Here is an 18,437-nt window from a genome sequence, read left to right as displayed (position 1 = left end):
TTCAATGTTGAACCTCCCTATGGCCAAATCGGAGCCAAACCACTGGCCAATTGGCCGAAAAACATCGCTGAAGTCTAGCGGCGCCGCCGCGGATTTTCTCGATTTTTGCCTCCGATGAGGCCCTTTCCGGTTCCCGTTCATTGTAATTTTTATACCACTGTGACCACCGTCCTTTTCTCTGCAAGGTGACCGAAGCAAAACACCAAATCACAACTCGTGCTGGAGGAGCCGCCGTACCCGAGAGCTTCGTCGCCGGTAAGTCTCGATTTTCTAAAATTTTTTGGTCCACCGAGGGCCCTAGGGATGTTTTATCACAGGAATCAATACAAATTTGGCCGAATATGGCCGAAAACGGCCAAGTCGAGGCGGATCGCCGTCGTGGGCGGCGGCGCCGTCGCCAGAGCACAGCGGAGCTACCGTGCTGGAATTTTGAAATTGGTCGAGAGGGCCCTGGGTCTGATTTGGGGTTTTTTGGGGACATGTGCAGGTACCAGAAGTGTATTTCAGTTTTTGGAAAAAAAATTCTGGGAATCTAGGGACTGCCCGTAGGCACAGTGAGAACCCGATTTCAGACTCCAAAACAAGTAAGGATCTCTCACCCTGTTTCCTATTATGGCATTAAAGCTTAATAAATGATAAAACAGTATTTATGAATTAATAGATATATATAATTAATTAAGGTTTCTAATGGAGCTCGAATTTGATGTATTTTTCGGTCAGTTGTTGTTTGATTTATTTTACAATTTTAAATGCAATATGGTGTCTGATGTGTTTATTCTATGGTTTCGTATGCATGAATCACGATTTCATTTATTATGGTTTGAATTATTGTGAACCCGATGTTGTGTTGTCTTATTTGGTGTCCATTACTGGTTTACGTGTTTATGTTTGATTGGATAATTGAGATTAAGAAAAGAATAAAAAAAGTATGTGAATTGATAAATGGATAATGTCGATAGTCTGACTAGATATCCTGAGAGATGGTGGACGGACCGGGTCCATAGGGAAACCCTACCGGGAACGTGGTCTTTCATATCGGACGGGGTATGGAGACTTTATGTGTTTTGGCGTCCATACCGGACGGGGTATTGAGCTTTATGGTTTTGGCACCCATACTGAACGGGGTATGGGGACGGCCCTAGAATTAAGTTATTAACATGAATGGTTCACGTATAGCAGGGACCCCCTATAGATCCCCATAGATACTAATAGGTTGATAAAAGAGGAAATTTGTTGCCTGATGATTGAAATACAAAAGTATGACATGTACTATGATACAGATTATGTATGAATTCATGATATTTATGATGTTATTTTTTCTCATAAGTTGTTTTCATGAATCTCACTGAGGTAAGTGGACAGTAAAGATTTTTATTATTGATAAATGAGTTTGTTATAAATTATGCTTCATTGGTCGTTTTTGTTTTCTACCAACTTTTACTTCTGTGATAGTGAGATAGTGTGATGTCTTTACTGGGCTAGTGTAGCTCATTCCTTACTTAACCATTTCAGATCAGGAGGACTTGGTTCCCGAGCCCGTTCTGTAGGAAGACGGTGAGTAGAAGCCAAAGAATTTATTAGTTTTCCTTATAGCATTTATTCATAGTATTTCCTTTAAGTTAGTTTATTCTTTCATACGTTTAATTCGTTTTAGTTTTTGTGTAAGGGATGTTAATCATAATCTATTTTATTTCGCTTCCGCACTTACATTTCCTTTTAATTTTCGGGGCCGTTACACATACAATATAATTATATACAAAATGCAATAATAAAGTTATCTCAATCAACAAATAAAATTATATATAATATCTTTACATTAAAATTATTTCAAATTTAATTTATTTTATTTTATTTTTAATTATTTATTAAATTTTAATCTATGATATCTTAAAATAAAATTAATTATACAATAAAATAAAATAAAATATTATTTAATAATTCAACATTTCAATGTCGGTCATATTAATGAGAATCATATGCATTTATCAAATACAAAATATTATCTATATTACAATTCATATATAATAAATAAATAAAAGTGTACAAGATGTGTCTCAATGTACTTTATGATATGTGTGTTTCTAATGTAAGTATGATTTAGCTTTCAATTAGAGTGAATAAATTTTGATTAAAGTTAAGCACAATATGGTAATGAATAATATCCTTCTTTTTGTTCTTTTTTCACTTTCATAATTTCACAAGTAAGAAGAACTTTACAAGAACATATATATACATTAATACATATGATGTATATGTGGCATGACATGAATGATAGCAGTGTAAAACTTAATTGGGTAAAGTTTAAAATTAATTACCATATGTATAAGCTTCATACATGCATATAACCACAAACAAAAAGAAAAGAAATTCAAACTCCAATGTTCAATGAACTTCATAAATTTAGGAAATTATCGTTATACTTCAACTAAAAATGAAAATTACTTAATTTTTTAACAAACATCTTATCTCTAAAAATGAAATCCACTTAAATGGCCATTAATAGGTTGTCGACCAATTATATTTTATATGCTAAAAAAATTATTTATGTCCATATAAATAAAAGGATACAAGTACCTTTTTTATCTTCAGAAAAGCTCTACAAGCTTCTCAAGATTAGTTTGCCTATTCCAAACTCTATTTCCTTTATAAGTTCCCAACTCATTTGTTCGAATTTTAAGGTTTTGTTTTTATTTGATTTTTTTTTTTTCTGACTGTGGTTATTTGTAAGTGATTAATACGGAAGAATCAACGGAGAAAAATAACAAGAAGGATGCTAATAAGAGAAGCTCATTAAATTTTTATTGGCCTGGAAAGTTGGTAACCACTACATTAACACCAACTACTATTACTTTAGCCGAAGTACTTTTAAAATATGGAAACAAAAAAAAATTTAATTTCAAAAGTTATGGATCTACTACTAAAAAAAGTAATAGTAGCAAGGCTAACCCTACTTCTCAGTAATCTGATGCCAATATTTTTAGGATTAGCCTTGCTGCTACTATTTTTCTTAGCAGTAGATTCATAACTTTCGAGATTAAATTTTTTTTATTTTCATATTTTAAAAGTACTTGGGGTTAAAGTAATAGTAGTTGGTGTTAATGTAGTGGTTAAGAATTTTTCAGGCCAATAAAAATTCAATGAGTTGTTTCTATTAGCATCCTTCTTGTTACTCTTCTCCATTGATTCTTCTATATCCATCACCTACAAATAACAAGAGAAAGAAAGAAGATAATCAAACCAAAACAAAACCTTAAAATTCAAATAAATGAGTTAAAGACTTACAAACAAAATAGAATTTGGACTGAAAACACTAACTTTAAGAAGATTATAGAGCTTTTCTGGAGATTAAGAAGGTGTCTATATCCTTTTATTTTTATAGACAAATACACTACCATATAAAATTTTACTAGTTGACAAATTATTAATGACCATTTAAGTGGATTCTATTTTTAGAGATAAGATGTTTTTTTTAAAAATTAAGTAATTAATTTTATTTTTGGTTGAAGTGTAATGACAGAAGTAAAGATACCAAAGTGCCCATTGAAAATTAAATAGAGATGTGGGTCAATGTTGTTTTATGGGGACAATTTCCTAAATTGATGAAGTTCATTGCACATTAGAGTTTGAATTTCTCTTCTTTTTGTTTGTGGTTATATGCATGCATGAAGCTTATATATATGGTAATTAATTTTAAACTTCACCCAATTAAGTTCTACACAGCTGTTATTCATGTCATGCCACATACACATCATATGTATTAATGTAGATATATGTTCTTTAAAGTTCTTCTTAATTGTGAAATTATGAAAGTGAAAAAAGAACAAAAAGAAGGATATTATTCATTACTATATATGGTAATTATCAAATACAAAAGATTATCTACATTACAGTTCATATATAATAAATAAATAAATAAAAGTGTACATGATGTGTCTCAATATACTTTATGATATGTGTATTTTTAATGTAAGTATGATTTAGCTTTCAATTAGAGTGAATAAATTTTGATTAAATTTAAGCACAATATTGTAACACCCACTAATTTTATTATTTTTATTATTATTTTTTTTAATTTTTAATTTATTTTATTTAGTTTATTTTATAATATTTTAAATTTAATTGATTTATTTAATTTAATTTAATTTAATTTAATAAAAATAATAATAATAATGATGATAAAATTGGGTAAAAATATTATTTGGATTTAATTGAAATTGATTTTGGGAAAAAGGGATGAAAATTTGGATTCTGGGGGTATTTTTGAAAAGAAAATCGAAAACTGGGGGTTAAAACGCAATTTAGAAAAATTGTGCCCCGTCAGCGCCACGTCAGCAGCCACGTCAGCGGCCCAGTCAGCAGCCCTGGCCAACCAGGACCTGCCGCTTGGCAAGGCCACGTCGACCCGGGAACGGGCCACGTGGGCGATTTGCGTGCGCGCGATCGGACGACCCAGATGCGTCCCCGCGCGCACGGACGGCCCAGATCAAATGTGCGCACGGACGGCCCAGATGCACGCGCATGGACGGCCCAGATGCACGTGCACGGACGGTCCAGATTCAATCAAGATAGACGGCTGTGATTAAAAGGCAAAGGGTATAAATAAACCCCCCACACCTGACCACAAAAACCCTAGCCGCCAGCCCTCGCTGGAGAAGACGAACCAGACGCCGGAGGAGCCACCCGCCGCCACCCGCCGCCGCACCGGGGAGTTTTTCGACCTCCGATCGAGGTAAATTTCATACTCCCGGCTCGTTTTTCAATGCTAAGTTCCCCTATGGCCAAATCGGAGCCAAACTCCCGGCCAAACGGCTGAAAAACATGGCCGAAATCCAGCGGCGCCGCCGTGCCCCTCCTCGGTTTTGGTCTCCGATGAGGCCCTTCCCGGCCTCCGTTTGATACAATTTTTATATCACCGTGATCTCCATTCTTTTCTCTACAGGTTGATCGAAGCCAAATCACTAAAACACGAACCTCGCCGGAGAGCCGCCGCACCCGAGAGCACCGCCGCCGGTAAGCTTCAGTTTTTCGTAATTTTTTGGCCCCCCAAGGGCCCTAGGGTTGTTTTATCGCAGGACCAATGCAAGTGTGGCCGAATTTGGCCGAAAACGGCCAACCCGAGGCGAATCGCCGCCGTGCCGGAATTGCGATATTGGCTGAAAGGGGCCCTGGATCTAATTTGGAATTTTTTTGGGACACGTGCAGGTACCAATAGTGCGTTTCAGTTTCCCAGAAAAAATTCAGGAAAAATTAGGGACAGCCTGTAGGCGCACTGTAGAGCCGTATTCAGACCCCAAAACAAGTAAGGACCCCTCACCCTATTTCCTATCACGGTATTAAAGTTCAATAAATGATGAAACGGTATTTCATGAATCAACAGATGTGTGAAATTGTTTAAGGTCGCTAATGGAGCCCGAGTCTGGTGTGTTTGTCGGTCAGCTGTTATTTGGCCTATTTTACAGTTTTAAATGCAGTATGAGGTCTGATATTTTCATTTCATAGTTTCGTGTGCATATATCACTGTTCTATTGATTATGGGTTGAATGACTGAGAACCCGATGTTGTATGTTTTCTTGTTTGGCATAAATTACTGGTTTGCTTGTTTGTGTGTGATTTGATGATGCTGACTGAGGAAAAAGAGGAATAAAAGGTTATGTAAATTGATAATTGTATAATGTGGTCAGTCTGACTAGATATCCTGGGAGATGGTGGACGGACCGGGTCCGTAGGGAACCCTACCGGGATTGTGATCTCTCATACCGGACGGGGTATGGAGACCTTATGTGTTTTGGCGCCCATACCGGACGGGGTATGGGGACGGCCCGTTTCACCCTCATACCGGACGGGGTATTGAGGTTTATAGTTTTTGCGCCCATACCAGACGGGGTATGGGGACGGCCCTGGAATCTGATTACAAGTGTTAAGGGTTCACGGGTAGCGGGACCCCTATGGATCCCCATGGATACTAGTAGGCTGGTAAATGAGGAAAAATATGTTGTGTAATGATTGAAATGCAAAAGGCGTGATAAGTATTATGTTATACAGTTCATATGATTTCATGATGATGATAATGTTATTTCTTTCGTATATTGTTTTATGAACTTCACCGAGATAAGTGGATAGTAAAGGATTTTATTATTGATAAAAGAATTTGTTGTAAATTATGCTCCATTGGTCTTTTGTATTTTCTACCCACCTTTACCTCCGTGACGGTGAGATAGTGTGATGTCTTTACTGGGCTGGTGTAGCTCATTCCTTATTTAATCATTTCAGATGAGGAAGACATTGTTCCCGAGCCTGTTCCGCAGGAAGACGGCGAAGGGGACGCCTGAAGACTCCGTAGTTATATTTATAGCTTTTATTTTCGAGTTTCTCTTTTAGTTAGTTTGTTCTTTTATACTTTGAGCACGTTTTTGATTTTAGTGTAAGGGATGTTAATAAAAAATTTTATTACGCTTCCGCATTTGACCTTTTTAATACACATATTTCATTTTAAAATTCCGGGGCCGTTACAAATATGGTAATGAATAATATCCTTCTTTTTCTTCTTTTTTCACTTTCATAATTTTACAATGAAGAAAAACTTTAAAGAACATATATATACATTAATACATATGATGTATATGCGGCATGACATGAATGATAGCAGTGTAAAACTTAATTGGGTGAAGTTTAAAATTAATTAACATATATATAAGCTTCATACATGCATATGACCACAAACAAAAAGAAAAGAAATTCAAACTCCAATGTGCAATGAACTTCATAAATTTAGGAAATTATCATTATACTTCAACTAAAAATGAAAATTACTTAATTTTTGAACAAACATCCAATTAAGTTCTACGCAGCTGTCATTATATCATGCTATATATAGATCATACGTATTAATCTAGATACATGTTCTTGTGAAGTTTTTCTTGATTGTGAAACTATAAAAATAAAAAAGGATGTCAGCACTATTCTTAGAATTACTCTGGTAATTAAGTCAATTACGTTATTTAATAGAGAAAAAAATTGAAATAAGAATAAATATTCAAATTTATGATAGAACAATGCATTAACCATGGAAGGTAGAAGCTGGATACAATTCCAAATATTTTATATATCATTCTTTTTTTAGAAAATGACTAAATCTACATATATGTATCGATACATTTCTTTAATTAGATTATATTTCTCCAAAAAGTATATATATATATATATATATACGTATATAGAAATAACCTCTAAACGTATATGTAGTATATATTACTCAACTGAAGAGCCATTGAAAGGTAATTTTTTTTTTTCTAAAAGAGATCTACAAATATAATTTATATAAGATATATTACTATCGTCATATGTGTATATATATTATTTATGAACGTATAATGTTTTAATTTTAGTTTATCTTCCTTTAAAAATATATTTTATTGGGTGAAAACAGATGTATCAAGCAAACAAAATTAAAAAGCGAGAGCGAGGTGAAGATCAAATTTGCAGTATATATTCAATTTGATTAAACTATATAGATATAATAATTAATAAAAAATGTGATTTTAATTATTTAAATTCGATTGTAATGAATAGTACCCAATAAGTCAATATTTAAATTTCAGTTACTGAAACTGCCCTACTACCACAAACAAAACGAAAATAATTACATTATTCCTCTCTAAATTTAAAGTATTATATCATAATCAGTATTAAATAAATAAATATTCTTATATTTTATAAATTAATATATATGCTTAATTTTCCACTATTATCTATTTTATTAAATATTCTGATTACTTATATCATTTTAAAGATATATTCTTAATATTTAAAATAAATTATTTACACTGATCAAAACGTTTAAAAGGGATAATTAATCAGTAAAAAAAAGAAAAAAAAATATATTTTTTATTTATTTTTCTTGAAATATTATGTTGATTTTCTGTCATCTTTAATGCTAGTTGACACATTTAGTGTGTATACGTGTATATATACATATGGCATTCATATTAAGCATATATATATATATATATGCATTAATGACTTTACAAATTGGCGATGGGTTGGGGGACTAATGATAAAGTCGCCAAAGGAAGTGCTGAAGAAAGCAGAAAGAGGTCAGTGCAAGACCTCCATGAAGATCAATCAACTAGCACAGATGGCTTTGGCAAAACCCTAAAATTAGCTGCTGAACCAACCTCCATGGCTAAAAGAAAGGGAAAAGGGAAAGCAGGTAAATATCATGGTCATGTATGAGTAGTATATATACTCATATATATATATATATATATATTACATAACTATGAGTAATTTTGATAATTCTAGTGTAGTGTCTTCTTTTTTGTTTTTGATTATCTTGCAAATAAAGTAGAAGGTGTTGTAATAATTTTTTTGGGATTCATATCTCTGATATAAATTCTTAATTATACCTAATTTGTATGATCTTCCTTAATGGTTATTTTAATTAGATTTTATTATGAAGTTAATCTAACTATAAAAAAAAACTATAGGAGCTGTCCTAATAATTTTAAATTAATTCAAAAATAAATATGATAAAAATAATAAATTCATAAAAATATTTACAACAACCACTACAGAAAAACTGATTAATCGACCAGTTAATCATCCTAAAACTGAAACTATTAGAGTTTTGGATGCGCAAACTACCCATCTTCACCGCTAAAGAGTTGTTTATTTTGTTATTATTTTTCTTCCTACTAACACATAAAGTTCAAATCTCCAAGCTCTTGCTTAAAATTTTTTATTACGTTTCCATGCCATTCATTACCCATGGAAATAAATTGTTCACCATCCAAGAAATTGCCATTACCTAGTCATTTCTAACTAAAAATGTCTCTGCAACTTCAACATGATTATTTACAAGTATGGGTAGAGCTTCTCTTGTTGCCAATAGTTCTGCATGATTAAAGTTTAGTAAACAACAACTTTTTGAAAGAAAAAAATATTTAATATTACCAAGCCGGTCTCCCAAGACATCTTCGCCTCTTGCTGGCTCAAGTTTGTCCAAACACCTTCTAGAGGTGAACACCATCTATCAAACCTTCAAGTGCTTCTTCTTTTTCTTGTCGCTGTTAATTCTAGAACAGATGGCGAAAACATTATTAAGAGGCAAATGCTCTATAGATGATATATAGGTTTTGATTCACCAAACAAACTGAGAACTATAGAACCTCCAAATTATTGAATTGGTTTTAATACTAATCAATACAAAGTATTTATACCAACTTAAGACGAGACTTTTGATCTCTTATTCCTTAATCTTTTTTTGAAAAATCTTATAAAAGATTCAACTCTTAAAAGTATCTTCAGTCGTTACAAAATTCTTAATGGTTACAATAAAATATATTATTTTTGTGTGTACGAAACAGCACAATGTAATATATATATATATATTTAAAAAAAATAAATGAAATAATAGGTTTAGGGGTGTCTAACAAAATAAACACTAAAATCGATACATAGCACAACACCAATTATAAATTGAGCAGGTGGAACCTCTCCAAGAAATTGAAGAAACAAAGCTTTTTGCATAGCAACGTTTTGAAGAAAAACCCTGTGAGTTCACTTTCTATTTAACGAACAAGAAAAGTCAAACTCGTGAAAGTCACATCTTTTACTAATATACACGGGCTTCTGAGAGGATTCTTTAATCAACCAAAACCTGCAACAGAATGCAACATCTCTAACACTTACAAGTTGAGAGATGTTCCATTCTTAATGGCAGAAGAAATATGCAAGCTGGAAGGACTTTTCTAAGATACTCTTCACTTGGACAGGAGAAGCAGCGCGCTTAGCGTTAGAAAGATACCTCTATATGGGTGTGCTATAAAAGCAGAGAAGAACAGAACTAAATGGATCAAATCCTTTGATCAGTCATTTCGAGCTTCCAGTTTTTATGGATTACTAACATGGTTCGATGATGCCGATGGAAGGAGCCACTAGAGATTCATCCAACTTCCATCTCTTAACGGTAAAAAATATAAAAGATACTTGTACGTAAGCTCATGGGTTTATCTTTTATAATACATTTGTCTTCAGTTATTATTGCAAACATTAAGTCCCATAATAAACTCTATGAGAGAGACAAAAACATCATTTAGATATGACAATGAAAGATTAGAAAAAATATAAAGATAAATCATGAATCTAAAGACAAAACACGAGAACAAAAGAAACATGAACAATAAAATTGTTATTGTGAGGGTTTTGTTTTATTTTTTGAAATCCTTGAATATTTCTTCAATCCCAAAAACTTGAGTGATTGTCATCCAAATTGAATATAAAAAGCCAAAATTGATCAGTTGAACTTTTATTTCCCCTTTCTTGAGCCTCATGTTCATCATTTGATCTCATAGTTGTCATTCTCACATATCCAAATTCATTTCCCATTATCATATTCCCAAACTCTTCTGATCCAAATTGATGCTGCATGTCTAAAAAGCTCATGTTCTATAGCTAGAAGTCATCCTCAAAACTCATGCTCTCTAATCCATATTCTCCGCTATAACTTGTACTTTCCATGCCTAATACATTTTGATTGTTAAAAATATAACAGCCCCAAAAATTTAAATAAAATGTATGTATTAAAAATCTCGAATGCGGAAGCGTAATAAAAATTTTAATTAACATCCCTTACACAATAACCAAAACGTACTCAAAACATGAAGGAACAAGCTAACTAAAAGAGATACTCGAAATAAGAACTATAAATATAATTATGAAGTCTTTAGGCGTCCCCTTCGTCGTCTTCCTGTAGAACGAGGTCGGGAACAACGTATTCCTGATCTAAAATGATTAAATAAGGAATGAGCTACACCAGCCCAGTAAAGACATCACACTATCTCACCACCACGGAAGTAAAGGTGGGTAGAAAACAAAAATGACCAATGGAGCATAATTTATAACAAACTCGTTTATTAACATAAGAACATTTACTGTCCACTTATCTCGGTGAGATCCATGAAAACAACATATGAAAGCAATAACATTATCATCATCATGAAATCATATAAATTTTATAACATAACACTTACCACACCTTTGCATTTCAATCATTAAACAACATATTTTCCTCTTTTACCAGCCTATTAGTATCCATGGGGATCCATAGGGGGTCCCCGCTACCCGTGAACCATTAATATTACAACCTGATTCTATGGCCGTCCCCATACCACATCCGGTATGGGCGCCAAAACCATGAACCTCAATACCCCGTCCGGTATGAAGGTGAAACGGGCCGTCCCCATACTCCGTCCGGTATGGGCGCCAAAACACATAAGGTCTCCATACCCCGTCCAGTATGAGAGACCACGTTCCCGGTAGGGTTCCCTACGGACCTGGTCCATCCACCATCTCCCAGGATATCCAGTCAGGCTGTCCACATTTTTCACTTATCAATTCACATAAGCTTTCTGCTTTTTTTCTTAATCTCAATCATCCAATCATACACAACATGTAAACCAGTAATTGACAGCAAACAAGACAACACAGTATCGGGTTAACCATAATATCAACCATAATAAAAGAAACTATGATTCATGCATACGAGACCATAAAATAAATACATCAGACATCATGCTGCATTTAATACTGAAGAATAGATCAAACAACAATAGACTAACACTGTATCAGACTCGGGTTCCATTGGCAACCTTAATCAACTATACATCTATAAATTCATAAAGTACAATTTAATTATTTATTTAGTTTTAATACCGTGATAGGAAATAGGGTGAGAGATCCTTACTTGTTTCGGGGTCTGAAACCGACTCTACAGTGCGCCTACAAGCTGTCCCTAATTTTCCTGAATTTTTTTCGAAAAACTGAAACGCACTACCGGTACCTACATGTGTCCCAAAAAAAATCCTAAATTAGACCTAGGGCCCCTTTTGGCCAATATCAGAATTCTGACATAGCGGCTCCGCCGTGCTCCGGCGACGGCGCTGCCGCAGGTGACAGCGATCCACCTCGGGTTGGCCGTTTTCAGCCATTTTCGGTCGAATTCGGCCAAACCTGCATCGGTCCCAGCGATAAAACAACCCTAGGGCCCTCGGTGGGCCAAAAAATCACAAAAAACTGAGACTTACCGACGGCGATGCTCTCGAGTGCGGCGGCTCCTCCGGTGTGAGTCGCGTTTTGATGTTTGGCTCCAATCAACTTGTAGAGAAAAGAACGGTGATCACAGTGGTATAAAATTTGCATCGAACGGAGGCCAGGAAGGGCCTCATCGGAGGCAAAAACAGAGGGGAGTCGCGGCGGCGCTGTCGGACTTCGGCTAGGTTTTTCGGCCGTTTGGCTGGTGGTTTCGCTCTGGTTTGGCCATAGGCGGACTCAGCATCAAAAAATGAGCCAGGGGGAGAAAATTTACCTCAATTGGCGGTCAGAAACCTCTCCGGTGCGGCGGCGGGTGGCGACAGACGGCTTCTCCGGCGTCTTGTTCTTCTTCTCCGGCAAAGCAATGGCGGCTAGGGTTTTGTGGTCAAGTGTGGGTGGGGTTATTTATACCCTTTGCCTTTTAATCTTAACCGTCCATCAATATTAAATCTGAACTGTCTGATCGCGATTTAATTGGGATTAAATCTGGACCGTCCATCGCGATGCAATCTGAGCCGTCCGTACCTGATTGAATCTGGGTCGTCCGTACGCGTGAATCTGAGCCGTCCGTGCGCATATTTGATCTGGGTCGTCCGTGCATGCGGGAACGGATCTGGGCCGTCCGATCGCGCGCACGCGGATCGCCCACGTGGCCCGTCCCGTGTCAGCGTCTCCTTGCCACGCGACGTGTCCTGGTTGGCTGGGGCTGCTGACCGAGCTGCCGACGTGGCTGCTGACGTGGTATAACTTTTCTAAATTGCATTTTGACCCCCGATTTCCGATTTTCTTTTCAAAAATACCCCCAGAATCCAAATTTTCACCCCTTTTTCCCAAAATCAATTTCAATTAAATCCAAATAATATTTTTACCCAGTTTTATCATTATTATTATTTTTATTTTCATTAAATTAAATTAAATAAAAATCTGAAAAATTCAAATACAAAAAAAAAAGAAAAATAAAAATAATAAGAATAAAATTAAAAATACTTGGGTGTTACAAAAAAGCTTATTTCCGATGCTGTTGAAGTCATCTTCTTTGCTAGTGTCACATTTTTCATAATATTTGTTCATATCTTATTATATATAATATTAGATAAAAAAATATTCATTTAACTTGTAATTTAGTTATTTAACTTGTAAAATTATTTAAATTATAATTTTTAATAGTTTTTTTAAAATATGAAAAAACAATTTGTTATGAAGAACAAAAATTTAATTTTTTATAATTAATTTAAAACTAGAAATTTTTATAATTAATTTAAAACTGGAAATTTTTATTTATGATTATAAATTGAAAAAAATCTAAAAAATTGTCTATTACATAATATTTATTATTATCATTTCTATGATATAAATAAAGTAAATAAATAAATTTTATTGAGAACAATTTTCAGTTTTGATAATTTTTAAATAATTAAATACTTACATACATTCAATTAACTTACTTATTTCAATCATTATCTTATTAATAGGTACCCGATCAATATAAGTTATTTAGCTTGTCATTCATTCGTTTGGAGTTGAACCTCATTTGGTGTTTAACTTTTCCCCCATTCATTTATAAGTTATTTATTTTTACTGATTAATATTCATAAATAATTATATTTAAATCTAAGGTAAATTTAAATTTACATGAAAATTGTGATATTTACTACAATTTATTTTTAATATTTTTATCATAAATTAATTTTCAATATTTTTTTATTTATTTTAAATTTTTATTTTCACTCTATTTTTAATAAATAAATATAAAATAATTAAATCATATTTAAATATTTTAAAAAATAACTCAAATTATTATTAATTAATTAAAATTTATTCATTTATTTATAAGTGACTAAAAAATTTAGAAAAATTGAGAGTTTTTTTAGGGTAAAACATGAATTAATAAAATTTAATGAAAGTATAACCGGAACAAAAATCTAAGCCCATAAAAAATCACCAAAAAATTTGACCAAAATTTTCCTTTTGGATACCATGAAACACTCTCATAACCATACTATCAGGAAACAAATAGGATTTCATCATCCCAACACCATACCCTAAATAAAATTAACCACGAAATATCATCATCCAAACAAAGGATATGTAATAGCTTAAAAATACCTCCGAGTTAATTTCTTATATTTGATATATTTAATTTAGTTTTGTATGTGTTTGAAAATATATAATAAAGTTAATGTCATAGTTTAGAATCAAACGAAAAAATGATGGATAAGGATGAAGGAGCTAGAATAAGCATGAAGAGGCATGAAAAAAGGTGAAAATTTTTAAATAAAGTGGTATAATAAAAAATGGTAACTATTAGATAAAATAACTTAATAGAAAATGATAACTTTTAGATGAAGTGACATGTGAAAAGTAATAACTTTTTAGATAAAGTGACATGTGAAAAAACCTTTTAAATAAAACGACATGTTAAAAGTGGTAACCTTTTAGATGAAGTAGCATGTGAAAAAGTCTTTTAGATAAAACAACATGTGAAGAGTGGTAATCTTTTAAGTGAAGTGACATGATAAAAGGTAACAACTTTTAGATGAAATAGTAAGACGGAATGGTGGCAACCTTTCCCTCATGGCTCCCCACTCTTATAAATAGGGGGATAGGAGAAGGGAGGAAAAGACATTCTAGAAGAGAGAAAAATAATGAAAAGCATAGAGGTGAAAGAAGAAGAGGAAGTACGAAATGTGTGATTTTTTAGAGTATTTTGATGTTTTAAATAAAAATTTTAGGAAAACTCTACTAAATTTGTGAGAGCGGAGAAAGAAGAAGAGAAGAGGAATAAGGCTCACGATCAAAAGGGGTAAGCTTTTTCTTAAGTTTTAAAGTTCAGTTTCTCTGTAATTTTTGGAATTAATTTTTGAGTATTGTATTAGATATTTTTAAGTATTGTGTTAGGCCCTCCCTCTCATGTCTTGGCCCACGAACCTCTTCCACTCCAGGAGGATTTATCCTACGAGGAAGTACTAGTCGATATTGCGGATCGAAAGAGCAGGTTACTCCGCAACCCAAAAATACCTTTTGTAAAGGTCATATGGCAGAACCACACACCAAGGGAGGCCACATGGGAACTAGAATCAGATTTTAGAGCCCAGTATCCCCAGCTGTTCGATCGACAGTAGGAGACAAATTTGAAAGATCAAATTTCTTTTAGGGGGGAGAGTTGTAACATCCAACATTTATTTTTTTTTATTTTATTATGAATATAATTATTTATTAATTTATTTTATTTTATTTTATTTTATTTTATTATGATTTAATAAAAATAATAATAATAATAAAAATGGTGAAAAATTAGTTAAGGATTTAATTAAAAATAATTTTAAGAAAAAGATGTGAAAATTTGGGTTCTATGGGTATTTTTGAAAGAAAAATCAGAAATCGGGGGTCAAAACACAAATTAAAAAAATTGTGTCACGTCAGATGCCAGGTCAGCAGCCCTGACCAACCAGGACGTGCCAAGTGGCAGAGGCACTTACGTGGGAGGCCACGCGGGGGGAACCACGTGGTCAATCCGTGTGTGCGCAATCGAACAGCTAAGATCCGTTCCTGCGCGCACAGACGGCCCAGATTCATAATGCACACGGACAGTCCAGATTGCATCGTGCACGGACGGTCCAAATTGAATCGCGATGAACGGTCCAGATTCACTCCCTATTTAATCGCGATCGGACGGTACAGATTAAAAGCGATGGACAATCAAGATCAAAAGCAGATGGGTATAAATAACCTCATCCACACCCAAACCCTAACACTACCCGCCAGAGCCCCTCGCTGGAGAAGATAACCTAGCTACCGGGGAGCCGACAGCCACTACCTGCCGCCACACCGGAGCAACTTTTGACTGCCAAACGAGGTAAAAAAAATTTCTCTTCCACGAAATTCAATTTTAAACCCACACATGGCCAAATCGGAGTGAAAGAACCGACCAATTGGCTAAAAAATGCAGCCAAAGCTCGGCGGAGCCACCACAGGATGTTTCAAAAAATGCCTCCGATGAGGCCCTTCCTGATTCCCGTTCAATGTGATTTTTCTATTGTTATGATCACCGTTTTCTTCTATACAGGTTGACAGAAGCAAAACACCCAACCGCAACTTGAGCCGGAGGAGCCGCCGCACTAGAGAGCCCCACTGCCGGTGAGTTTCAGTATTCTACATTTTTTTCAGCCAACCAAAGGCCCTAAGTGTGTTTTCTCGTAGGAACCAATGCAAGTTTGGCTGAATTCGGTAAAAAATAGACCAAAACAGCCAACCCAGGGCGGGTCGCCACTGCAGGCGGCGACGCCGTCGCTGGAGCACAGCGGAGCCGCCGTGCCGGATTTTTAAAATTGGCCGAGTAGGCCCTGAGACTGACTTTTGGGTTTATTTAGGACATTTGTAGGTACCGTAAGCGCGTTCCAGTTTCTGAAGAAAAATTCAAGGAACCTAGGGACCGCTCGTAGGCGCAGTAGCCATTTAGTTTTCGGTGTCGAATCAAGTAAGGACCCCTCACCTTATTTTCTATCATAAATTTGAAGTTTGAATAAATAATAATACGATCTTTTGTACAAGTTAGATAAATATGCATAATTAATTACGGATTGCTAATGGAGCCTGAAATCGGACATTATTCTCTGTTGATTCATGTTGATTTATTTTACAGTTTAAAGGCATGATGGTATCTGATTTAGGGTTTTATATGCATGTCTTACTTGATCACTGTGTGATTTTGGGATTTAAGATATGATTGTATTACCGGGTGCATGTTCATTATTTATGTGATTGTGTTTAACTTGGTAACGGAGATTAAGGAGAAATAGGAAAGGGATGTGATCTAATAAACAGATATGGTGACAGTCTCACTAGATATCCTGGGAGATGGTGGACGGACCGGGTTCATAGAGAACCCTACCGTGAATATTTTCTCATACCGGACGTGGTATGGAGACTTGGTCATTTTGTGCTCATACCGGATGGGGTATGGGGATGGCCCGCTTAACCCTCATACCGGATGCGGTATTGAGGTTTAATGTATTGGCGCTCATACCGGACGAGGTATGGGGACGGCCCTGGAATTAAGATTGTTAAGAAAAATTATTCACGTGTAGCGGGGACACCTCTATGGATCCCCATGGATACTAGTATGCTGGTGAAACGAGAAACGGTGATGATTAGTTATTGTTAATGAATATGAATTTATGATATATTCTATTGTTACTGATTGTGCATGAAGTTATGATCTGTATGACGTTATTATCTTTTATAGGTTATTTTCACAGATTCCCCAATGGTAAGTAAGAGAGTAAATGGTTTTATTTATGATAAACGAATTTATTTAAAATTTGTACTCCATTGATTATTTTTTATTTTCTACCAACCTTTACTTCTGTGCCGGCGATATAGTGTGATGTCCTTACTGAGTTAGTGTAGCTCACCCCTTATTTAACCATTTCATATCAGGAGGACCTAGCTTCCGAGCTCGATCTGCAAGAAGGCTACGAGTAGAAGCTAGATACTTTATAGTTTCCTTTATTTTTTTTATTTCTCGTATTTCTTTCAGAGAATTTATTTTGTGATGTTTGTTTAGTACTTTTAAGTTATCGTGTAAGGGATGTTAACTTTAATCTTTATTTCACTTCCGCACTCAAATTATTATATGTATTTCTTTTTAAATTTTTGGGGCCGTTACAGGGTTCATGGGGAGCCCTACCGTGAACGTTGTCTCATACCAGACAGGGTATGAAGACTTGGTCATTTGGTGCTCATACTGGACGGGGTATGAGGACAGCCTGCTTCACCCTCATACCGAACGGGGTATGGAGCTGGCTATGTAATTAAGACTGTTAAGGAAAAGGGTTCACGTGTAGCGGGGACACCCCTATGGATCCCCATGGATACTAGTAGGCTGGTAAAACGAGAAACGGTTACGATTTCGTTTATTGTTAATAAATATGAATTTATGATATGTTCTATGTTGTTGGTCGTGCATAAAGTTATGATCTGTATGATATTATTGCTTTTATAATTTATTTTCATAAATTTCTCAATGGTAAGAAAAATGGTAAATGGTTTTATTTTAAATAAATGTATTAGTTTAAATCTAATGCTCTATTAATTATTTTGATTTTCTACCAACTTTTGTTTCTATGTCGGCGATATAGTGTTATGTCCTTACTGGGTTAGTGTAGCTCACCCCTTATTTAACCATTTCATATCAAGAAAATTTAGTTTCCGAGCTCGATCCACAAGAAGATTGCGAGTAGATGCTAGATACTTTATATTTTTCTTTACTTTTTTTTCCATTTCTCATGTTTCTTTCAAAGCATTCATTCTGTTATGTTTGTTTAGTATTTTTAAGTTATTGTGTA

General features: G+C 34.6%; 1 protein-coding gene and 1 long non-coding RNA gene across 6 annotated transcripts; both read left to right on the top strand.

Moving 5' to 3' along the window:
* The first annotated feature begins 4,294 nt into the window (after window positions 1–4,294).
* On the top strand, window positions 4,295–6,456 carry LOC148268982 (uncharacterized). The gene is made up of 4 exons (XR_015816741.1): window positions 4,295–4,729; window positions 4,940–5,010; window positions 5,203–5,299; window positions 6,271–6,456. It is a non-coding gene; the product is annotated as an uncharacterized LOC148268982 (long non-coding RNA).
* A 1,508-nt stretch (window positions 6,457–7,964) lies between these two features.
* LOC148268981 (uncharacterized) lies at window positions 7,965–18,034 on the top strand. Of its 5 annotated transcripts, none has more exons than XR_015817268.1 (2): window positions 7,965–8,209; window positions 17,761–18,034. XR_015817268.1 is itself a non-coding variant. In XM_088214152.1 (2 exons), the coding sequence occupies exons 1-2, from the start codon at window positions 8,035–8,037 to the stop codon at window positions 15,210–15,212; spliced, it is 399 nt and encodes a 132-aa protein (XP_088070278.1). In that variant the 5' UTR covers window positions 7,978–8,034; the 3' UTR covers window positions 15,213–15,261. The 5 variants fall into 5 exon arrangements, 1 of the variants encoding a protein (XP_088070278.1); XR_015817270.1 differs by lacking the exon at window positions 17,761–18,034 and adding an exon at window positions 17,530–17,718; XR_015817267.1 differs by lacking the exon at window positions 17,761–18,034 and adding an exon at window positions 15,033–15,261.
* The last annotated feature ends 403 nt before the right edge of the window (window positions 18,035–18,437 follow it).

The sequence above is a fragment of the Carica papaya genome, chromosome 2 (assembly GCF_054855325.1).
Source record: "Carica papaya isolate Zhongbai chromosome 2, ASM5485532v1, whole genome shotgun sequence".
NCBI lineage: Eukaryota > Viridiplantae > Streptophyta > Magnoliopsida > Brassicales > Caricaceae > Carica > Carica papaya.
The sequence above is the reverse complement of the archived record's forward strand: the minus strand, read 5'-3'. Positions and strand labels throughout refer to the sequence as shown.